The 24,988-nt window shown below is 46.5% G+C and overlaps 1 protein-coding gene across 2 annotated transcripts in view; it reads right to left on the reverse strand.

The window, feature by feature from the left end:
* The window catches only part of SKI (SKI proto-oncogene), a 101,064-nt gene extending 80,821 nt beyond the window's left edge, over window positions 1–20,243 (reverse strand). The window contains exons 1-2 of one of the 2 annotated variants that reach the window (XM_083877043.1): window positions 19,529–20,243; window positions 18,491–19,412 (exon numbers count right to left, since the gene is read on the reverse strand). In XM_083877043.1, coding sequence (XP_083733169.1) covers window positions 18,491–19,402 — 912 coding nt within the window. In that variant the 5' untranslated portion in view covers window positions 19,403–19,412; window positions 19,529–20,243. Of the gene's footprint in view, window positions 1–18,490 lie in introns of both variants that reach the window. The other variant, XM_083877042.1, reaches the window with a different exon arrangement.
* Window positions 20,244–24,988: the final 4,745 nt, after the last annotated feature.

Here is a 24,988-nt window from a genome sequence, read left to right on the forward strand (position 1 = left end):
TCAAGTAGTACTTCCTGTAAGTAATCTGGTATTTATCATTTTTGGGTTTAGGATAAAGGATAAACCATCAACATGAACACACCCTACTTTTAAGTGGAACTCTAACACCTTTGGCAATCTCAAACAGGAACACACAACCCCAGTGAACCAACCAGCCGACCCCAAAGTGCTTTTGCTGGGCACATTTGTTCAGTTAATTTTTGTGACTCTCCCTTATATAACGACTAATTTTCAGGCAGATTGATTCCCTGGTGAGTTGTTGCACATTGTGCAGCCATAAAAGCACCAGTGACAGTCAAAGAAGGTGACAGGAACAGTAGGCTAGTGTTAGAGGAGAAGCCAAAAGGAGTTTTGGCAACAACTAAGTGTATGTCAAATTAAAGTGACCAAGCAACTACAGCTTCAAAAGTATTGAGTCAGTATGAACAAAATGTGCTGTCAAAACACAACATGTCAGAACTGAGCCCATCAGATCTAGTTTACTTGATGACTATATAGAATTACAGGTCAGAAGAAACACAGGAGATCTCAGAGGAGGAAAAAAAAACTTTGCAAATCAACTTACAATGTGAAAAGCAGACCAGAAAAAAGGAGCAAATGACACCTGAGCTCTCCTGTCTCTTCTTCATAATTCTCTTCATAACTTAAAAATGAAGGCTCATTTAAAAATGGTCAAAGGTGGACTCACTCTTGGTTTGAGAGCCACATTTGCAAAAGAGGTAATATTGCTTTAAATCCCTCCCAGCAGCTTCCCAGCTGACAACAACTTGGCATCCAAAGACTAGGTAGGAACTTGGCAAACATACATGATTTCTACAACAATATTTGCAACATAAAATGAAACAAACAAATAAAAAAGAATATCCCTTTCAAGTACTAGACAGTAAACAGGCCTTGCACTCCCACTCCCCTTTCCTTATTAATATTCAACAGTTTAAAATAAAGATGTACCAAAAAACCACCAGGGAATCCAGGGAATTCATTAAGCCTTCAGTATTTCAGTTCACCAGCCTCTGACTTCCAGTCAGCTGAAACTGGAAAGTCATTACTTCAGCTACAGCCCAGGTCAGAGGAAAGACTAATCTCAGACTGAAAAAAGCTGCCAGATTCCAGGTTCAGGATGAATGCAGGGTGGTTGGGGAATTATAAGGGAGAATAAGTAGAATGCAGTATCTTAATTAAGGAAAAACAAACAACCTGTGCCAACAAACAAGGACATGTACTCAGGCAGCATAAATCAGTGTTACTGAGCAGGAGCCACTGGAGCCACTCAGTGTGAAACCTGCACAGAGCAGGGCACAGAAACCACCAAGGCTCCTATTTTTGAATGTTTAGGTTAGTTTGATATCTGGCTTTGAGAGATGCTCAAGTGTGAATTCCACACGTCCTTCACCCCTGCCAGCCCAAATCCAGGGCGAGTACCCAGCTACTGCCTCCACATAGACCCTGCCAAGGCTGTTCCAGAGGCCAGCACAGCTCACAACACAATCCCCCCCTGCACAAAAGTCAACATCATCTTTCCTGCACTAAGGACAGGAAATTGTTGCCAGCGAGGGGAACTCCATGGGAAGTGTGCAGAGACAATATCCTGCTTGGTGCATCCCCACAGCTTCTCAAAATGGTCCCAGATTTGCTGCTGAATCTCCTGCCATATCCCTGCTCCTCTCTCTGCCTCCCTGAGAAATCCCCTCCTAACTCAGCTCCCAGCTGCTCCCAGCACTCCCCATCCAGCAGGAACTGCTGCTCCTCCTGCCACTTGGGCTTTATAAAAATCCTGGAACTGGACAAGCAGATCTTTGTAGGGTTTTTCTTTCCTGGGTTTGGGTTTTTTTGTCTGTAGGTAAACCCCAGTGTGGCAGAGAGATTATAAACTGCAGCTTGGTATTTGGGAAAAGCTGCTTTCCCTCAGTGCTGCAGCAGGGAGGGCAGGCAGAGGTTCTACCAAAAGCAAGAGAGATCACAATCAAATAAATGGAACTGTTCAAAAACGTTCTCTTGAGTAGGTGATGTTACTGCAGCTTATGGACATTTTGTCTTCCCTCGTCAGAAAAGCTGGCTTGCTAATTTATGGGCAGAGTGGGAAAAGCAGAGGGATACAGACAGACACAGAATACTTAAAACAGGCCTCAGAATGGAGACAAAGCTCCCCTTTCACCTCCTGCTGCTATTTACCATCTGGGATCCTGAAAAGGGGGTGATGGGTAGTTTTGTGATAGGTTTGGCAAGGGGCAGGACATTTAGGATTTTCTATGTGTAACGAGGTCATGTGTCAGCACCTTTGCAGCACATGGGAACACTCTCCAAAAGAAGGTTCAACAAAGGGGTTGCCCTGGCTGAACTGGAAAGAAATTCTCTTTAAAAATATCCTGGCACCAACGCATGATCTTAATAAGATTAGTAATAATAATAAATTTGCAGAAAATGCCTCCAGAATGTAGCTTGGAAAAGCACAGAAAAAAAAAAAATGAAGGAATGAACGCATCCAATTAAAAGTGGGTATTTTATATTATTCTATTTTTAGAAGCAGCATGAAATTTCAAAGCAAAATGGAAATTCTGAATCACAGTATTTACACCTCTGTTTGGTAACCAAATAGGTCAGGTCACTCCATGTTTTTTGCTAACTTTTGCTTTCTTGAGCCCCTTACACTGTGCTTAGGAAGTAAGACCTGAACAGGCCAATATGAAATGTGCTGCAAGTCTGTGGAGAGGGAGAAGTGCTTTGTACTAAGTATTCTTTGACATTTCCACTAATATTGGGGGTTGGGGTGGTGGAGATAACTCAGGATTTCAGTCTCTGCTTGTAAGAAGTGTAGTGGTTTTGTTCTTTCTTTTTGATCGCTTTGTTTCACAAAAGCAATTTACAAAGAGCAGTTAGATGAAATGAGGACTCCTGTCTTCATAAAGAGAATTATTAATAGGGTGAATTTCCCATCATAGGGTGCTACAGTAAATCTTTAAACAGGATCCTTTAACCCAAGGACCTGAAAGTAACATGAGCACTCCAGCCTTTTGCCCAGACTGGATGTCTGCTGAGTGAAGTGATTCTAACAACGCTCCCACTGCAGACAATTCAATCTGTGCGCTGAATTATTTAAAATCTGTTCTCTGCAAGATGCCCAGATGTGAGAATTAGTCACTAGAACTAATGCAGTACTCTCCTACCCATGTGTCTCAAACTCCTGCTTGGTAGAAAACCCCCATTTTCAAGTCTAAAAGTTCTAAACCCAGGATGTCACTACTACACCACCAACTACACAGAGAAGTAAAAGGCAGTTTGTGCACTGTGAAAGACAGAATTGCACAAGGTACTGATGGGGAATCAGAAAGTTATGTCAATCCTAAGGAAGAGACCCTTTAAAACAATCACAGCTGTAAATATGGTGCAGTGCCCTAGATGTGAAAGTGTTGCTCTTGTTCCCCACCAGCCTCTCCTCCATCCATGCACGTCACAGATCCAACACTGGAGTCAGGGAGCAGTAGAAGGACTACAAGTGGCACACTGCCACGGGATACAAACAGATGGACACCTTCAGTCTAGCAAGAAGGGCTCTTCAAGAGATCAGAGCTCAGGATGGCTCCATCCCACAGCCTGGGTTAGGCTGCAATCAAACCCTTGGGCCAAAGCAGCCACCCCCCTAAAGGGACCTCTGGTGAAGCCACAGAGCACCAAATGTGGTCCTGAGGGCTCCTTCAGGAGATCCCTGCCAGCTCCTGACACCCAAAACCCACTTCCCCCACCTCCTGAGCTTTCCTCCTGTGACATCTCCAGCTGCAGAAGGAGCAGTGGAGCACCATGGGGAGCCTGGGGATCACTGAGCACACATAGCCTGGGCCCCCTGGACACTGGCACTGTCCTGGGACTGTCTCAAACACACTCCCCTCCTGCTCTGGGTCTCAGGTCACCAACACAAACCAGCCCTCGGTGTCAAAGAGAGCAGGAACAAAGCATGAAGCTCCAGCAGTCCATGATTTTATAGTTTTGATGCAGATATGAGTGGTGAGGGAGGAGCAGGTGACAGCACATCAATTCATAGCAGTTTCCCACCCAAGCCAAGGCCAGCAGCCAGCACCTCCTGACACACAAACCACAATGCAGGGACCTGCAAACCCCCCCAGCCTCACCTGCCCAGGTGTTCCACAGGAGGAGATGTGAAATAAAAACCCACCAGGTCTGATGTCAGCACAAAAATCTTGTTTGTATCAATACTGAGTGACCTGCAGCACTGCAACCCCCTGACACAGTCACAGCCTGAGCTTCTGCAGAGCTGCAGAAAAGCTCCTTGGCCAGGCAGAATATAAAATAAAAGCCACCATTTAACATAATCACGACAATCACACGAGGCTGCTACTGATACTACTATAATGATGTCACCTAGCTGCAAAAAAACAACAAATAAATGGCTTTTCACTCCAAAATTCCTGAGTTTTTTTCTGTTGTTCTGCTCTGAGACAATAACCATAGTTCTGCTTTGTCCCCCCAGTTTTGAAAAGAGATGCGGAAGGAGGGGGACACACACACACAGAGGTTAAAGGCACTGGACAATGCTCCGGATTGGAAAATGTTACCAAGAAAATGAAAATAAATAAATAAATATAATCACAGTTTTGATAGTTCCGTGGGAGAAAAAAAAAGAAAAAAAAAAAAAACCTTAGCAAATTTGCAACAAAACTGTTAAGTAATTAAGGCAAGACACTTCACACATGAACTTAAACTGCTAATTAAATCCCCCCTGCTTAATTGACTAGATTTGCATATCATTCAGTGAGGAATGGGAATGGCTTGGGCATTACACAAGCACTTCCTTGTACAGGAAGGCAGCTCAGTAACATAAACTAAGTTATAAGACAAAAACAATGCCAGTTTCTGAATGAAATAGAAATTTTCACCAGAGATTTTCTACGTGGTTTTGGGAGGAACATTAGACCAGAACTCACTGCAATCAGTTACTACTCCAACAGTAATATTCAGAACTACAGCAACTGTTTTCTACCTGTTCCATTTCCCTCCTGTTTAACCCATGATCACTGTTTGCTCATCTATACAAAAAAATGAGTTTATATCCAAGACAATCCATTTCTACTTGGAAAACCCCAATACCTTCATTTCAATAACCGTAGGAGAAAAAATATCCATATCCATCCCACTCTACCATTAAATTTAGTGTGAATTTAAAGAAGGTTTGAGCAAACTTCCAGACCTGCAGCAGGGAAGAAAAACTTGTACTCTTATGATCAACCAGAGTCAAGGAAAATGTATCATTATCTACCATTCCCATCATTCCCAAACCCAAAGTGTGCAGGATAAACCCAGCCCTGCTCCAAGGAGATCAAATGACTTTTTTTAACTGCGTAAAGACTCACAGTCAGGAACACAACCTCTCCACATGGTAAAAAAATGGTCCTAGGAGTTCCTTTCCATAATCTGCCTTTCAAGTCAGAGTTCTTACACCAATGCACAGATGAGCACCTGGAGAATCAGGGCCATTCTGGCCTTCCAGTCTCCAAAAGATGAGTGTAGATCATAACAACATCTCACCACTTTGTGTGGAAGTTGGTGCCACCTTAGTTCATTGCACATTCCATTCACAAATATTGATAAGGAGATTAGTTTTTTTTTACCTCAGCTTGTACCATTAAAAAAAAAAATAGAATCAATCTTTATCTAATTTTTAAGGTTCTGTAAGTCTTCGAAACATTAATATTCTCCCTAACAAAGCCAGCAGCTGCTCTGCCAGTCTGTGACATGGATGGTTTTGTTAAAAGGTTTTCATGTGGGGTTTTTTCAGTTCAGTGTGCTTTGCATATGAAACAGGACATTTCCCCACCCTCCACCCCCATTCCCTCCTAATCCAGAAGGGACCTTACTTCCTCCCTCTCAAACAAGCAGCTCATTCAGCAAAAGGGAAATCCCGAGATGCACTCGGGCACAGAGCCTAGAGAAGGAGCTTGGAGAAAAAAAACCCAAACCAACAAACCTAACAACAAAAACACCACCACACACCACCCAAAAAAATAGAAGAGCTACCAAGTGTGTCCAAACCAGCAGGAAGAGGAGCAACGGAGCTGGTAATTATGAATTTACTTCTGCAAACTTCTCCTTTGGGACATGGCTCTGCCCTGCTGGGCTTTACCAACATTTTCAGGGCTGCAATTCTCTTTTGGCCCTACAGTGACACAGCCCAGAGCTGCAGCTCTCCCCTGCCCAAGCAGGAACCACAGATTGGAGAAGCCTTTACATGATGGCTGAGGGTGAATTTGGACCAACTCAATTGTTATTTGCTATGATAATCTGAGGCAAAATTTGTTTCTGGCTTTAAAATGGAAACAAAAGCCAAGCAACCTCTTCTTAATTAAGAAACTGGTTTGAGCAGGATCTGTGTGTCTCTGTATTTCTCTTCCCTGAGACTTTGTGACATCACAACTGTCTGCAGCAGTTAATTCTGATGTCACAGGGGATTAAGATTTTGGCTGAGGAAGCAAAAAAGTTCAAAAGTGAGGGGGATCTAATTAATACGAGGTTTTTTCCAAGGAAAAAACCTACATACAAAAAATCCAGCAATTTCAATGTAAGGGTTTCACATCTGCCAAGATGGGATCCAGCTGCTCTTTTACAGGCACATGAATGAGCATCCCTCTTAGAAACAAAGGAATACATGGAGTTTTGTGTGACTCTACTGAAATCAAATAATGTTATAATAAGAGAAAACTGCACCAATAAATTAGTCCAGCTAACGAGGGCAAATTTGATAAATTTTTTTTAGAAACCTAAATTATAAATTTGCATGTAAATTTGTAAGAGCAGAATTCAAATGTTGAAATAGACAGCTGAAAAGAAAACCTCCACTGAAATTTTCACTTGTAACATCTCAGCAGAACGTGGCCCTCAAATTATTGCCAGTGAGGAAAACCTGTCCACATTTGGGAGTGATTTCCACATTTTAGTAACTCTGGACTGAGTCCAGCGACCTCAGTGGAGTCAAAGCACAGAGTGAGGCACTGGGGCAGCTGGGGCTCCAAGGCAGGGTCTGGGGAGGGTCTGGGGCAGGGAAGCTCCAATTTCTTCCTTTTCAGTCCCTGGTAGGGTTTCCCTGACAGGATTATCCTGGCTGCATCCCAGGCCAAGAGGACCTTCAAGGTCTGGACCACAGGTATGTTTAGAATATTTATTTATTTATTTAGAATATTTGTTTAGAATATTTAATATTTAGAAAATTTAGAATATTTAGAATATTCTCTCTTTTCTCTCACAGGAGTTAAAGCTCACCATGAGCACACCAATCTGAGTGTATGGACAGTGCAGTGCAGAGATGTCACACTCAATTCTCAGAGATGATTCCAGGGAAGATCTTCCTACTGGGAACCTCCCCCTCTGTGCCACTGCAGCTTCTCCTGCAGCTGCAGAAACTGATGAAGCTTCACAAAATAACCCAAAACAAGGGAAACAAAGAGAGCACTGCGATTCTTTGGTAGCAGTTTCTGTCCCATGTTTGTGACTCAGTTTGTGATTTAAGAGTGGGGAGTCCTCTGGGTCACAGAATTAGAAGCTGCTGTCAGGAAAAAACCGAGTTAGTTGTGCGGCACAGCATGGAAATACAGGTGGAGCAATAATAATCCCCTTGAGGGAGTGCAGTGGAAACCAGAGCCCACAGCTCCCAGTCCCAGCGCCCCTGAGGAGTAACTGGGACAGGGATGTGGAACATTCTCCATCCCCAAACTGCTCAACCCCAACTAAAGCCAAGCGTGACGATCTCTACAAATGCAAATGGCCCAAATGCCAAGACTAACATTTCTAAAACCTAATTCAACTCTTTCATTTCTTAGCTGCAGGCCCTTTGCTGCCACTCCTTTTTTCCACCCAAACAAAAGACTAAAGGGATGACTCAAAGCAACTTGAATTTCAAGCTGAAGCCACAAAGCGCTGAATGCCTCATCTTTAACATTAAACAGGTGTGCAGATGATATTCTTTCAAGCCCCATCACGGTTAATTGCTCAAAAACTGCAAAAAGACCAAATTTACTTAAAAGACACATGAATAAGCTAATGCTACAAATAATGAAGCAAGTCATACAACAAATACAAGCAAATAGTAGTTAAGGCACTGCAAACTCCCTCTATCCCTTGTCTCCTCAAAATTACTGATTTACTTTTATTTTGTACTTACACTTTTTATAATAAAAGTATAAAAGTATAATTTAATTTTTTCCTTCAGAACTCAGTAGTCTTCAACACAATATTTTTGCTCTAGAATCAGCAGGGCAAAAGAATGATCAATGAATCCATTATAAAAAAAGATTTCCCCAGAAATGTTTTTAGAAATTAAGGTCTTAGAAAAGGAGCACCTCATTTGCAGGCTGTGAGGGCCAAGGCCTTTGAGTAGTAGTTCTGCATATTCACTGATAGTAAAAGTTTACTAAAAGCACTTTACTCCACTTCTATCACTGCCTGCCGCTGAAAATGGCCCAAAGGTTATTTGGCTCCACTGGTTTTACAAAAAAACTACACTGTTGTGGCAAAAAAAAGGGCAAAAAGCCAAATAAAACTAAATCTTTGGCTATATAAGCACAAGGACTGATTGCATGGCATGTTTCTTATTAGTGACTGAACGGGAACAAAGAAATATCAATGATGGACCTGATGCTGCAGTCTGTGCTGCTCTGAGGCTGATTTACTTCTGCACCACTCTAAACACAGTTATTTCAAAGGAATATTTCTAAATTATACCAGCATGGGTGAGATAATTCACTGAATAAACTGGAACTGCCAGTGGGAGTTAAAGAATGACAATTTTTTTTTTTTTTTTTGGATGACACTCTGTTATCTTTCAACTCAAATAAGTTTTCCAGCTGTGGAATGGTGGTGCTTTAGAAAAGCCTGTTTTAACATATAATTATTAATAACAAAAGTGGAAGTCTGAAATTTATTACATCAGTGAAGGTTACTGAAATCAAACCATATTTTAGCATTATTATTGTGCATTTTCTGCCTTTTTTTAGTCCACTACTCTGTATAAAAGCTATAAAACTTATTTTACTGCTATGAACAGGTAAACCGGAATGATCTTTGATGATTTTGTAGGGTGAAAAAATATGGAACCTAAAAAATTTATTACTTCATTTTTTAATTATTTAAAGTAATTCACTGCTTCTAATTGGTACTACTGCAACCTCTGTCTGGGTAAGGCAGCAGGATGCCTGTGCAACTTGTATTTTTTATTACTCAGCAGAATTAATTTTGTGAGCTGGATCCTGCAAACAGCAGCTCCCAGCACCGTGAGTGCAGCACTCCAGAATTCCACAGGGAGGGAAAGAAAGGGACTCTCCCAGTGCCACTGGAACTGCAGGAACAGCTCTCCAGACCTGTGCACCCTCTGGAACAGGCACAGGTGCCAGGACACAGTCACACACAGAGCCTCTCACAGAAATTCACACTGAAACAAGAAATTGTTTTGCCCTCTTCAAGTTCAATAAACGCTCTTGACTGCAGTGTTTTCTTCTCCTGGGACACAAACCTTGATTTTGCTCAAGGGCAGCAGGAACTTCCTTACTAAATGCTCAAAGCATACCAAGAGCAGCATTACAGAGGTATTTCAGACTTTTTAGTGGTAATAAAGGCAATAACTTCTTGCACAGCACTCAAGTGTCTGTAGACAGGGTGGTGATCAGTGGCTGGACTGGAGGATCTCAGAGGTTTTTTCCAGCCTCAATGATGATGTGATTCTAACAAGTGAAAGAAAACACTACAGCAGATATGCATCAACAATGCTGCAGAGCCCAGAACATCCCACACGAGTGCCTGGCTGATCTACCTGGAATAAAAATCAGCACCTGTAATACAGGTAATGTGAGAAGTGGAGGGGGGTAGAGGACTTCATAAAAATGCAGGATATGACAGTGAAAAGATATGAAATGGTTTTTCTTCCAACCCCAACAGATGTTGTTCAATTAAGGATGCAAATAAATCACCCTCTGCATTGCAAGTCAGAAAACACACACATAAAAGCTTTCTAAATACATTTCAGTTTAAACTTGCATAATTCTCCCAGTGGAGAAATCATCTTCAACTTATGTAATCCTTAGAAAGAGACATTATTACATACGATTCTGTGCCACTAAGAAACAAGGAAGACGTATCTAGAAAAGAGGTGCACCCACACATGATTAATTATATGGGTCTGGAGGGAACAGAGGGGAAGAGCTGGAACAGAGATGCAGAGCCTCGAGTCTGGTGTTGCCACAGAGACTGAGCTGTGAGCGAGCTCCAGGGGCTGCTCCCCTTTCGCCAGCCAGAACTGTCTGTTATACTTAACCCAGACTTCCGAACACTTGATATCCTGTCTGCTATTTCAATGCCCTTACTCAATGTTTCAGACAGACATTACACAAACTGGCTGGTGAAAAGGGTTGAGAAACCAAGAAGCAATCCAAGTCAATGACCTTATTCTATAAAACGACACCACTGAGTGAACAGCAGGCGAGGAACAAAGCACAGGGTACCACAGCCCCCGAATCCATCACTGGAATCCTCCTCAGGAAAAGACAAGCACCAGGCTCTACCTTATCTTGTTGATAATGCTGCTGTCTTTTAATCCTTAAAGCCTGAGCAGTCCTTGTGCTTCCAGTGGCACTGATTCTCATACCAAAACAGAAACAGCTTCCATTTTTTTTTACAGAAAAAACTACAGAAAACCAAACATAGAAGTCCCGCTTTCTACAAAGCATGTGCAAAGGTAACTGTACATAAATCAATAAAGAACAAAGCCAGAACCCAGGTTATTGATTAGCTCCTTTGCTGTTTACCTCCAGCATACAGAATGATGCTGCACTTTTTACATACAAACAGAATCTCCAGCCTCATGTACGTTTTCCCTGACCTTTTAAACAGGACTGTTAGAACAAGGCTGCCTGAGTTAGGATGGCAGGACCTGCCTTATTTCCCAGAACATATGTCTGTGCAGCTTATCAGGTTGCGTTAATATGCATCCACTGCTTGGAGAAGCTTTATTTTACGTGAGAGCAACCGAACCATAGATGGAGGCGATGATAAGAGCTCCACACATGGGAATTCCCGTTGGCTCCCAGAAGAGCTCTGTCCATCACACACTGACAGGATCAGAGCTCAAATTAGTATCAGCGTTTTCGTCACCTCACCCAACCAAAAGTCAAAGCAAAATCGTTATCTCAGTGCAGAGGGGCCAGTCTCTATTAGCCAGCAGGATTCCCCAACGCCAAGGAAAGCTGCACATTCAATCAACTGCTCCTGATTTAACTTATGGTCCTTGAATTTGCATCAGCAGAAAAGGCCGGTCCTTATCCTAACCTTAGACATATTTCTTCAATAGTAAAAAATCAAAAAATAATAACTGCCAAATCCTAAATAGAGAAAGAGAAAATCTCAGTGATAGATCTCTACCACAACCTTAAAACCCAATCTTGCATGTAGTGACCAGCAGACAAGACCCTTTCAGGCTGAAGCCAGCTCCCATTGCCCAGGTGCCCCATTCAGGGAGATGCACCAGGATCAGAGCACCAAATGTTTACTACACCAAACCCTCATTAATGAGCAAAATGAAAACACTGCAGTAGCAGAGCTACAGGCTCTCAGAGTCAGCACAGCCCTGTAAATACCAGCTAAAGCCATAAACTGAGTGAAGCCACTCTGCCTCAGCACTGGGACATTCTGGTTCAGATCTGTCCCTGGTCTCTGCCAGCCAACACACAGGAAGGAGCCTCATACACACGAGTCTGCTGTGGTTTGTGGGTGAACTGGTTCCAATTACTATGGGCTGATTGCTTGAGTGGGAGCTGTAGAACCGGCCCCAAAGCCCCAGACCTTCGGATTAACCTGCTGTGTTCCAGAAGATCCAGAGCAGGTGATTCCAGTGACGATCTGAGTCTGAATCTCTATACTGACAATGAAATTTAAGGCATATAAGACTGCACAAGATGTAAAAGAGGAAAGAAGGGACCAGTGCACATTTTTTCAGAGCAAATTTGCTTCTCTGAAATTATTTTCCAATATACACTGCCTGTATTAGAGACAGAGTGAATTAGCATTAAAAAATTTGTGCTGATTTATTAATTCGTAATACACATTACCCAGATACACAAAACATATGCAAAGTAGATATTATCTAATAAAATGTATCATTAACACACGTGCTCTAATTGACAGACTTCAAACAAAAACATGCTATATTCCTGCATTTTAAAGTAATGCTTCCTGTATGTGAAGATCAATTTGAATTAAGCAGTCTACGGCCACTCAGCTAAAATAGATCAGCCTAGTAATTGACAGGATTCCATCAATAGATTCTCAACAATCCAGTATAAGTCATTCTTGTCTAAGTTTTTTCCAAGATCCCCCTACTGGATTTGGTGGAACTCTTCCATGACGATTCCCTCCTAAATAAGAATTACAGAGTCGAGTCCAAAGCGTGCTTTAAAATAAAACCAAAACAACCAAACCAAGCCAAATATATTGAAAAAAAAAAAATCTGTGTCTTAATACTGCACGCATGGAGACACAGCTCCTCAGGTGATGGCAAAGCAGTCTGGCCAGCTGAGCCAGCAATGTGAGTTCAATCATCAATGATTCCCAGTAAGAGCCAACCCACTCCTTACTGCACTGAGGACATTCAAACCCTTCACTTTGGTGAAATTACTCTACCAATAGATGAACGTCGGTTGAGTTTTTCATGAGACTGGACACTGCATCCCTGTAGATACCCAGAGGCCGTGGCCCTGGAGCCCCCCTGCTCTGGCAGGGCTGGTGCTGGGGGTGCAGATAAGGAACGAGAGGCTCCAGCCCTGTGCTGCCCAGACACGCTCGGAGCAGCCTGGCGCAGACGCCTCCAGATGCTTTTACAACACCAATCCAAAGGCGCCTCTCAGCAAGTGCAAACACACCCTCCCGGGTCAGGCAGCCCCAGCCAGCGATAACTGGGCTCGCAGCCTGCCAGGGACCAGGTGTCGGGCTCCCAGCACATCCAAAAAATGAGCGGTGTTTACACGCATCTTCAAAGCGTGCTACTGTTTGGGCAGAACACACGCCCAAGCCCGAAACCACAGAAATGGAGAGGCAAGCGAGACAGCCCAGACAATGGAGGGAGAGGCAGAGGTTTAAATGTTTTAGGCAGCGATTTTCAAAAGCACAGATTGCTTATAATTCCCACCCTGATTGAAGAGAACTGACTTGAGGAACTTAGGAACTCTTCTGGAGCAAGAGAGCCGTGGTTGACTCAACACCATTAGATCATTGGCAGCAAACTCTTTGTCCAACACACATGCACGTACCTGCTGCTTTGTTCTCGATCTACAACATCTGTAAAACTGTTTGCACGCTTCGGAAAAACTGCTGATGTTTGCTTAAACACTGTCCTCTCCCTGGGTACATGGGATTTCCTTCAAGCTGGTGTCACTTTTGAAGTTCAACTTTTAAGCTGTAAGAGGCTTCTGAACTAAACTGCTGCCCCAAGATGTCAGTGGTTTTGTTTTAGGGACTTCTAAATTTTTACTGGAGAATCTCTAAAACAACTCTTGGACATCGGGTAGAACACATGACTTCAATATTCCACAGGAAAACAAATTCTTCACAGAAAGGGTGATTAAATATGGGAATGGGCTGCCCAGGGAGGGGGCAGAGTCACTCTCTCTGGAGGTGTTTAACGAAAGACTGGCACTTGGTGCCATGGTCTAATTGACACGGTGGTGTTTGGTCATAGGTTGGACTCGATGATCTCAGAGGTCTTTTCCAACCTAATTGATTCTGTGATTCTGTGAACTGAACCCCCAGTTCTCAGGCAAAAATTTTTCAACAGCATTTTTCATGAGGAATAAATCCATCCTGCAGTCTGAACACCACTGCCAGGGAATAAACTCAGAATCTCTCTGCTACACCCACCACAGGATATACCTATTAACAAATAAAGGTTACTACTGCCAGGAGGCAGGACTTTAGGATAAGACACAAATTCCAGTTCCACTCCTGCAGCCTTTCAGGTGTCCATAAAGCACAGCACAGCAACCCATGGGCAGCACCTAAAAGCCCATGTCCTCCCTCCAGCCGCGCCAGCGCCGCGCCGCTCCGTTCGCAGCAATTTGGGCTCTTTGATTCTGCTGCACACTTGACCTGGCTAAACCTTCCTCCAGCTGAGCGAGCTGCATGTTGTGGCAGCGCTGGGTTGGGAGGCATTGTGAAATAAAGTGGGAGGCCTCATGTGCTCATTTGTGTGTCAGTACCCAGAATGCTGCTTCTGGCTTCCAGCTACTTCATAGAAGTGCTGCTGGGACTTGAACCGTGGGAACACGGCAGCGCTGGGTGTGTGGGTGTGCTCACACGCGTGCAAGGACAGCTCTGCCTCTCCTGGGCCCTGCTCACAGCCAGTCCTGCTCAGGGTACAGATGTCTGGCACACAGGTGGGGAATCTCTAAGTGCTGACAAACCTTGCTCGGTTCAGTATTGGAGAAAAATGGGTTTGAAACAGACACAGCTGAACCCACCCTCCTCTTCTGGAAATAGCAACCAACAAAGCCTTCAGGGCTGCGTCTGAACTAATTCTGTGTGAGTGGAGCATCCTGATATGAGGCAAGCAGGGAGCTCTGTCACACAGGAGGGGAGAGCAGCACCACAGACACACCAAGGCCACATGGGTCCCAAAGGAGAGCACGCATCAGGAGCTGAGCCCAAGAAAAGGCTTTGGCACTGATGCTGGATTTCTAGGACCCTGTTTGCAACCTCTTCAGGTTATTCACGTTTCAACTTCTAGAAATTCTCCAGAATGTAATGGCTGTGCTCAGGTTATTCACATTTTAAACTTCTAGAAATTCTCCAGAATGTAATGGCTGTGCTCCACACCAGTAATGGTGGATGAGATGAGACAGGTAGGGAAACAGGACACCCACACAAGTAAAAGCCGTGCTGGTGCAGAGAGAAAGCAAAGCACAACAAACCCTGCATGGAAAGGGGGAACACCCAGTGAAGAACACAAAATAAGTAAAATGGAGAAGTTACACGGCTCAAGAAAAGAAAGAGCTTTGGGAAGTGGTAGGAAGATGAAAGACTTTATGGGAGGTCAGTTACTCATCCAAGCATGAACAAGGAGGATATAAAAACCAAAATTTTAGAAGAGAGTAAGGAATGTGACTGAGACCTTTATGGTCCCTGTTCTAGTGGGGGGCTCCAGCTGTCACAACTCCCTCCAGATTTTGGTTAAGACCCTTTGCTGACTTCAGACAGGTCTGGACAAAGGGCTCTTCTGCAAGTGGCAAGACCAAGCAACAGGAGCCTTCTTCAACCAACACCAAGATCTCTGCATCTGCACATCCATCGCCTGGTACAGAAGGATGGATATGCACTACAGATACTTGATGTAGAGAGAAATATGCACTGGGAATGAAATATCTAGGAAAAGCTACGCCTTGTAGCAAAGCTTTAAAACTACGCCAAGGAAAAAAAAGGAAAAGGGAAGAAAAAAAAGAGAGAGGAAAAAAAATGCAGTTCTGCCACTACACTGAATCCGCACCAGGGGCTTGTGCCAACCCAGCTCCTCCATTTAAGTCAGACCCTTAAAAGGCAGAGCTGTGCTGGCAGAAATCTCCAGACCTCATCACAGAAACCTCATGGAGACACATGAAAAGGTCAAAACACTCACTGCTGCTTAAACAGTCATAAAATTGGTCATATGCATCCCATGCTACCAACATACTACCAGAGCCCCCAGGGAAAACATACCACACAAAGCAATGTGTGTACACACACAGAGAAATAAATAAATTGAGAAACTGAAAAAAAAGGCCACTCCTGAAAGCAGAAAACCCAATATCTGACACAGCAGCTTATGGAACACCACGCACACACACGAACACCTCTGTATGAAACAGAACAAAGCAAAGCTGAGATCTACATCAAAAAGGAAGCCCACCACAAAGACACATGTGCTTCACCCTTTCATCCCCGAGACAGCCAGAGCCCCACAGACACACAAAACCCACACAGGATTTAACACACACGGAATGGGACCATCCTGTCATTTCCTCACCAGGCATCTAAACTTTACTCCAATGTAACTTGCCCCTGGCCACAGCCTACCAATCTTAGAGTCTGATTAAATCTCTCCGTAATTATCCGCACACACTGCTACAACACAAATGACCTTAGCATATGATATCCGTTGGCTAAGCCCAATGGAAAAAGACTTCAGGAAAAGGAAGGATAAGCGTACAAAACTCTGCCAGCACTGTCAGGGTCTCCTCAGGACTGCACTGCATTAACAGAAGAGTCCTGAAGGCCTTGAAACCTTATACGAGACAAAACATTCTCTTTTCCCTATCCCACTGTCTGAGCACACACCACTCAATTCTCCCCCACCTCACTCCTTGCCACTTTCCAAATGAATTTATGCAGGAGACTCAGCATTTCTTCATGATGGATTTCTGGCAAAATATTCCAAGAAAGAGATGGCCACCATTTCCTCTCACAATTTTTGGGGTTCACTATTAGGTATCTTCAATTCACTCTGCAAGAAGTGCTGCACTCCAGGCAGATTTTGGAGGGTGAGGGAAGAGTGTTTCTCATGTTCTGAACTAGGACCTATCAAAGGGTCCCCAAAAAAACTGAGGCACAGCCAAGGCTTAGTAACCTTTTCTTGTTCTCCTTCTGCAACCTCGCCTGGGGTGTTGGATAAATGATGCAGTTCAAGAGAACACTGAAAAAGCCTTGCAAGAAAAGGAAAGCACTTCTCTACTAACATTCATTTTAATAAGACTCTGGAAATGACCAAGCCAGGGGAACAGGACCTTTCTATAACAAGAATGTGGAGATCTCTTCATTTTACTTCCCAAACGAAGCGTGCCCTAGAAAATTCCTTTCCCAGCATGAAAAATGTCTCCAGTTTGAGAGCCATATTCTCACATCCATGTAGATCTATCCCACCATTCCATCTCAGCACATGACTGACGGAGAATAGACAAGCCATTAAAAACACATCCACCTCCAACCACGGGGATAATGTGCCTCATTACAGCCCAGCTTTGTCACAGCGTCCTGACACTCCGGGGAGGAAAAGGAGGGGTGAGGACAAGGACTGAGCCGGAGGCCAGGAGAGAAACTGGAACTGGAAGAGGGAGACTCTGTCCTTAATCCAGAAGTGTGCAGCCCGCTCAGATGGGCTCACTAGGCCTTCTAGTCTGGTTGTGGAATTACTGTACTGTTTGCACAGCATGTTTTCTTTTAAAATCTGGGGTTTGCTTGGGTATTTTTGTTGCACTATTTTATAAATAAAAGCTCAACCTTAGTCAGACTGTGTGTCTGCCTCTTTAAACAGGTATCTGGTAAGTTAATGCAGAATATTCACAGTGGGCTTTAAACATCACTTCTCTTTTCTAGGCTTGTGTATTGCCCTTTCCACTCCAGACACAAAACCCCCAAAGTTTAGAAATGTCTGACAGTGGGGAGAAGTCGGGAGGCAGGAGTTTTGCTTTCCCCTGGCAGCGGGGGGAAGGAGCAGGAAGCAGAATTGCTGATGCCCAGCCAGCTGCACCAGCCCAGGAGCCAGACACACATCCCTGTCTGCGAGTCCCCAAGGCCTTGTGGCTCTGCTGCCCATGGAGCAGGACCGCTGCCAGATGCCAAGGCAGCCTCCCACCCACACACAGCGATTCTGGGATCTAAAGGCAGCTCAGACTGAAAGAAAAACAAGTGGCACCTAAAAAAAAAAATGTGCTTTAGCTGTCTGGGTCAGCACAGCACGGCATGGAATACCTTAAGGAGCTGCTGCAGCTGGCCCTAGACAGAGTCATTTGCTGGATGTATACATAATCCAATATACAAAAGCCTGTCTGCTGGGGAAGTTTAGGCTCCACAGGGATACTCCAAAAGCAGGGACTTCTCCGTTCACGTTTGAACACTTCATCTATAAACCAGTAACCTGCACTACCGGCACTTTTTTTTTTTTTTTTTTTTTTTTTTTTTTTTTTTTTTTTTTTTTTTTTCTTAACAGGCACATTTTATTTCCGTGCATGCATTTAGAGCATTCAGCCCGCACCTCCATCCCTGGCGACACTCAATCGACCAGAAAAGTGCATGGACTTGTGTCTGGAGCCATCAGTACCTGCTCCTCTTTTCTGGCTTCTTTTTTGCTTTGACCCCTGAGTGAAGAAGCCCATAAAGACCCGAAATCATGCACTGCCAGATAAAATCTGGGGCAGCGTGATGGGCTTCTCTAAGAGCAAGGTCCACACGCAGTAAAAATATACAATTACACATATGCAATTTAAACAAACTCCAACCACCGTGGTCAGAACACAACCAGAGAAATAAAGGTGCCATCTCGAGCACTGCTCCTCCAGTGACACACACGCGGGGGGAATGGAGAACACGATTAAAATTGCTAAATGACTCCAAGGAAAAGCAGCTGGTAACACTTCGGGTACATCGATGAATGTTACCGAAATTCCCCCCCGCCCCCTTTTAAATTACAGGCACCACTTACCCGGGGGGCTTTCCTCTTGTATTTGTTGTTATAGTCAAATTTTTCTTTCATTTCATCTAAGAGCTGGCCCAGTCTAGCTTTCTCCTCTTTCCCAGTATAATCCTGGCTGAGGAGGATATAGGATCTCCAGTTTGCAGAGTCAAAGCCCCAGTGGCAAGTCCTGTTTTCCAGCGATTTGTGAGAGTGGACCACAAATTTGTGAGGTGGGTACATGAGCCTGCAGTCCAAGCACTGGATGCAGGCTGCGCTGGGGTTACTGTAAAGCTCTGGCACCAGGAGTCCCTTACACTTCCCAAAGCACTCATGATACACCTTGAAGCTCTTCTCCGTGAGCTCCAGCTCAATTGTGCTAGAGAATTCCTTCTTGCAGTGGGGAGGATAGGTGCCACCATAAAGCAAGGCGTTACAAAGCCTCTCAGCATCAGTTTTCGTGATGAGCCCGCAGGAAGGAGCGGAGAAGGGCAGGATGCCCATGACTTTGAGGATTTCCAGCTGGTCAGCAGTGCATCTGGAGCAGTAAATATGTAGCTCATCACACACCGAATTAATCTGCTGCAGGGAGAAGTCCCTGAGCACCGAGTTCAGGATCTGGGGCAAGCAAAGCCGCTTCTCTCCGCCCACCACGAAGCAGGAGATGGTTTCCCCTTCCAGGATGGTCTCGCACCTCTCCGTGGATCTGTCCGAGGGCATGAAGAAGGGACCAGGCATGACCGGAGGAGGCTGGATCGGGGGCAGATGCAGTACAGGTTCCGCTGGGTCTTTGCCATTGTCTTTCTTGTACATCTCCTGTGCCCATCGTGCTGAGAAAGCAGCAGGGCCACCCAGGGAGCTCATAGAGCTCAGATGAAACTGTTCCAAGGTCTTCTGCAGTCCTGGATGAGGCTGGAAGCTGCTTCTACTTACAGTCTCCATTTTTTAGTTTCTATTCCCAAAACAAACAGCAAAAATCCCCAGTTATCTTCCACCCTGGTGCAAATCCACTTAAGGGATTTTTTTTTTTTTAAGGAAAAAAATATGAACAAAATAAAACAAACCCACCCTTGTGTTTTTCCTCCTTCTCACTCAGCAATCCACTAACGGAGAGGAAATAAATCCTTTTGTATGCGTGTCTCTCTCTTCTTTCTTTTCTCTTGGTTCGCGTTACAATTTCAAACCCTCCAAGTCTCCAAGCTGCCCCGATGGAGCAGAGAATCACGGCAAAAAGAGGTCTTCATCCGAGCACTCACCCCCTCAGCCAACCCCCAGGCAAACCAATCCCTCCTCCCACACCTCCAACACACACTCACTCACACACACACACACACCACCCACAGAAACACAAAAAGTCTGTGCCACGCTCCGAGCACCCGGGGCTCAAATATGTTCTGGCGGCTGCTGCTGCTCTGCAGTGATCCCCCTTCTGTCCATATCCACCGAGGGAAGGCGCGGGGGAGGAAAGTAAAAAGCAGGAGGAGGCAGAAGGCTCGGTCTGTGGAAGGAACAACGCAGGAGAAAAGGCCCCAATCTCCGGCTCTGCCAAAGCGGCGCGGGGGCTCCGCACGGGCGAGGAGCGGCTCCGCTGCCCCTCGTGGTCCCTCTGCTCGGCCTGGGGGGGCTCCTCGCCTCTGGGTTCGCCTTCCTTCCCTTATTTCTGCCGGGGCTCTCGCTGTGCCGTGGGGAGCCGCGGTGAGAGCGCGCACATCCTCCCAGCTCCTCTTTCCAGCAGTGACTGAGAGTGCCTGAGCGCTGAGCTAATGCAGGCGGGCTCAGCCTCCCGCCCTCCGCCTCCCCCCCTCTGTTTGTTGGTGTCTGCCTCAGTCATTGAATCCCGGCCAAGAATGTGACCAACTCCCCGGGCCGGGCTCTTCCAGGAACAGCGCCCGCCTCCCGCTTCGCGCTGCGCCCAGACCGGCCGGGATGTGCCGGGATCGGCCCAGCCGAGCCGAGCCGAGCCGAGCCGAGCCGATCTAATCCCAGCCGTGCCAAGCCGAACCGAGCTGGGATGTGCCGAGTCCAGCCGAGCCGAACTGAGCCGAGCCGAGCTGAGTAGTGCCTAGCCAAAGCGAGCCGTGCCGAGCCAAGCCGAGCTCAGTCGAACCGAGCCGAACCGAGCCGAGCCGCTGCACGGGCGGGCGCGCGGCGGCAGCGCCGGCGAGGGAGGGAGGGAGGGAGGGAGGGAGGATAAACTGCTGGGTTCACGGACCGCCGCGCCGCCAAGGAGGGGCGGTAGGGCGAGGGATTTTTCCCTCTCGCCGCTGGATTTCTGGCAGCGGTGAAAGGGAACAGGCGCGGGGAGCGGCGCTGGTCGCGCTCGCACGGGCACGGAGCGTGTGTGAGCACTCACGGCGCCCTGCCCGGCTCCAACTGCGGGCACACGCCCCGCGCCGACAGCAATCACAGGCGGGAGAGCGCGACCGATGGGCGACAACCGCGCGGGACCAGAGCGCATCCCCGGGGCGCCGGAGCCCCGAACCCACTGAGCGCCACAGGCCAGCGACACGCGTGTGCTTCCCTGTCCCGACACACGTGTGCTCCCTTGCTCGGACACACATGTGTGTGTTCCCCGCTCCCGGCACACGTCACACGCTCCTTCCACCCACAGGCGACGCTCAACGCGTGGAAGGAGCGAGAGGCGCAACCGCAGCGCGGGTGGGCAGGGGCTGGGGCTGCCCGAGCCCTCGCTGGAGCAGGAAGGCAGAGGCAGCACTAAGGTCACGCTGGTGGCACACAGGAGGGTCGACTCCTGGGCTGTCACCGCGGGGCTGTCCGGTGTCCGGTGTGTCCGGAGTGTCCGGTGTCCGGAGTGTCCGGGCTGCCCGGGGCACCGAGCGCCCCCCGCACGCCGGGAACGGGCGCCCTCTACCGACCGATGAGAGATCACCGCGACCGCCCCGCACAACCGCGGCCGGGGCACGGACACCACTGACCACTGCCCGGGGCACGGACACCACTGACCACTGCCCAGGGCACAGACACCACTGACCACTGCCCAGGGCACGGACACCACTGACCACTGACCACTGCCCAGGGCACGGACACCATTGATCACTGCCTAGGGCACGGACACCACTGACCACTGCCCAGGGCACGGACACCACTGACCGCTGCCCAGGGCACGGACAGACACTGTGCCTGGCACGGACACCACTGACCACTGCCCAGAGCACGGACACCACTGACCGCTGCCCAGGGTATAGACAGACACTATGCATGGCACGGACACCATTGACCACTGCCCAGGGCACGGACATGCACTGACCATGGCACAGACACCACTGACCACTGCCCAGGGCACGGACATGCACTGACCATGGCACAGACACCTACTGCTTGGGACACTGACATATCCACTGCCCCTAGCATGGACACACACTGGCCATAGCACAGACATCCCCTGCCCATGGCAAGGACAGTCATTGACCATGGCATGGACACCAAGTGACCATAGCACAGACACCCACTGACCATGGCATGGGTGCTACTCACCGCTGCCCATGGTATGGACACCCACTGACAGTGGCACAGACACCCACTGCCCACAGCATGGGCACTCACTGCCCAGGGCATGGACACCCACTGCCCAGCAGCACTGCCAACTCCATTAAGGATTTATTATTCAGATCAGGAGTGAGATGCTCTTAGTTTCTATTAATATCAAATTTTGAAGAAAAAAAAAAAAAAAAAAAAAAGTGTCTTCTCCCATTTTCCATGGACTACACACCCAGAATTCTAACAAACATTTCAATCACCACTTAGCATCACCATAAGGAACAAGCTGAAAAGGTTTTCCAGTGTTATCTCAGAGCTCTGTCAACTGTGTGCCAAAAAGGGCTGGGGAGCACTTTCACACCACCACAATTGTTAGTAGTGTTTGTAATGCAACAAGGACTTTAAGCACTGCTCATCCATAGAGTGTGACTGAGGGACACAGACACTGAATTTTGGACAGTCTCCTCTGGAAGAGTTCATGGCAGTGGAACAGCAGCAAAAACACATCGGAACAAAAGAGGAGGAGCAAACAGACAAATATCCAAACAGTGGGTAAAAGAGCAATTGGAAAACAAACCCGCTGTGATTTACTCAGACTCATTGTAATGGGGCAGGGCACACACCAAGCTCTTATGTTTTATATGTACTTTTATATTCAAAAATCCCTCTGAGACTAAAGGAAAAAGGTGTAAGAGTTGTATAAGAGTTTTGACCTTGCCCCTAAGTCAGCATTTCCCCAGAGAGGAACCCACTCTCACATACCCAACTTGGACATCAACCCTCAAAGGGCTAAATGGCATCAGAAGGGGCAGGAAACAAACACATTGGTTCAGGTCAGCAGCTGTGTCTTCATGTGGAGGATCTTCACCAAAATGCTTTCATAGAAAGCCACTGGTAGCAGGAAGGACCCTTGAAGTTTCTGTTTATACAATCCATCACATGTGGGTTTGGTGATCCATAAGTGAGATTTTTAGATATTACCACAATACCAAGGTCTAAAGATGGGATTTAACAATCTAGGCCATACAGACCTTGTTGATTCCTGATGCTAAAGGAGTTACCAAATTAAGAGAAAGCAGGGCTAGGAATATTCCTCACTGGGTAACAGGATAACCTAAAAGGTGTTAGTTAAGAATAATTTTTAATTATATTCTACAGAAGATGCATGTGGTACCTTTGGACAATATGAGGGACATCCATCCACCCCACCATTTCCAAACTGAAGGGTGGTAGAATGAAAAGCCCTCTCAGCATTCAGCCTCCCCTTAGAGAAGCTCTGACTGTGACTGTGACAAGGGAGAAGCACCAGACACACAGTGAATTCCCCCAGGGCTGTGGCAGTTGACCAGACTGTCATCAGAGACACTCGGATACAATGGGGACCAGCAGCAGGATCACTCCCTAGATGGATTTAGTGCAGTTTCAGGCTTTTTTTTTAATCCACTGAAATATAAATGGCCAGATATACTCAAACATCACATATGGAGTTCCTGATTCTTTTAAAGAACCGAACTAATGCCTGCAGGAAATTTGGATAGCAATGGAAAAGCTTCTCAGCTCTGGAAGCTGTGGGTGGGGGGGTTTCACTCCCTCTCCATCCCCTAGAAAGAAAGGACAGCAGGCAGTAGCTGCAGTTCATTTTAAGAGAGGTGCCATTTTCTCTTCCAAATGACTTTTTAATGCAAGTAAATCATTGGATCATGCAACAGATTGTTTATGGGTGGAATTCGTAAATGGAATTCCTGAAGCAGAGGGGACTACCAAAGAGACAGGAAGGATGGTCTTGTGGTTAAGACAGAAAACTCAGGACATCTGGGGTCTATTCCTAGATCTCCCACAGATTTCCTGTTGCCTTGGGCAAGTTGCTCAGTCTCTCTGTGCCTCAGTTTCTGTATCTGCAATACTCAGACAGTGAGCAATTGGAGCAGCAGCTTCCAAACCCAAAGCCATGACAGGACAGTAACCAAGCTTCAACTCCTGCAGTAAGAACACGGCAAAACTTCCACGTCTTTACATCCCACAGACTGCAGAACTAAACAGCAGCAGGGCAGGAGAAGGGGGAGCAAAGGGAGCTGTCATGTGGCATTTAGGTGACAGTGGCTTCTCAAGTCTCTGCCTCTCAATGACGGACTGTGAGCGCCACATCTTAAAATCAGACTGATCTGTCCCCCAGTCACCGTTTGTCTTGCTCCAGTTCCTGGAGCTGGAGAAAGGAAAGGGGAAAAATATCTCTGAGGAAGGGCCCTAACACCACAGTGTTTTTCTCACTCTCTCCCTCTTCTCCTCCCCCTCTCCATTGGCTTCAAGGCCAACAGCTCCTGGAACACAAACACTCTTGTAAACTTCTGAACCACACAGCCCTATGGTGGGTGGGTGTTTGCTCCCTGCCTGCCAGTTCCAATCCACCCACAGATTCCAAAGGCCCAGAACAAAAAGCAGACTCCATTTTCCATATTTAACAGGCAGTTCTCTCCCCTCCCCATCGCCTTCAGTCGGTGCCTTCTGCCCAGCACCGGGTCCCACCTTTTGCACGTCCCCCGGGCTGGGGGGATGTTGGTGCCTGTGTTTGTACACACAGGAGAGAAGCGTGTTCCGAGAGGGTTCCCCCCAGCCCCCTCTGGTTCTCACTGCCTGCCTGCTCGGGGAGAGCTGGGGATTAGCAAGGGCTGTGCTGCATATTGCAGCTATTTGACAAAACGTTTGGGAAGGGCCTATTGTGAAGATTGTGAAGAAGGAGGGGTGGGGGGGGGAGCGTGGGTGCGAATGCGACACGTCAAAATTCCTGCTGCAGTTCACATTAGACAGCACAGCCCTTGGAGCAGCCAATTTCCACTTCCTCCATGCTTGTACCATACATATTCATTGCTAATTGTCGCAGAAGTAAAACAATTTCTGCATGGCCAGGATATTTCCTTCCCTCTTTTCATTTAGAGATTATCATTTATCAAGGTCATCATTTTCACTAAGCAATTACAGTGAAACTGGGGAATGCCAAACTATCCAGAACCTGTGGAATAAGGTGTCAAACTC

The sequence above is a fragment of the Zosterops lateralis genome (genome assembly GCF_965231275.1).
Source record: "Zosterops lateralis genome assembly, chromosome: 22".
NCBI classification, from domain to species: Eukaryota; Metazoa; Chordata; class Aves; order Passeriformes; family Zosteropidae; genus Zosterops; species Zosterops lateralis.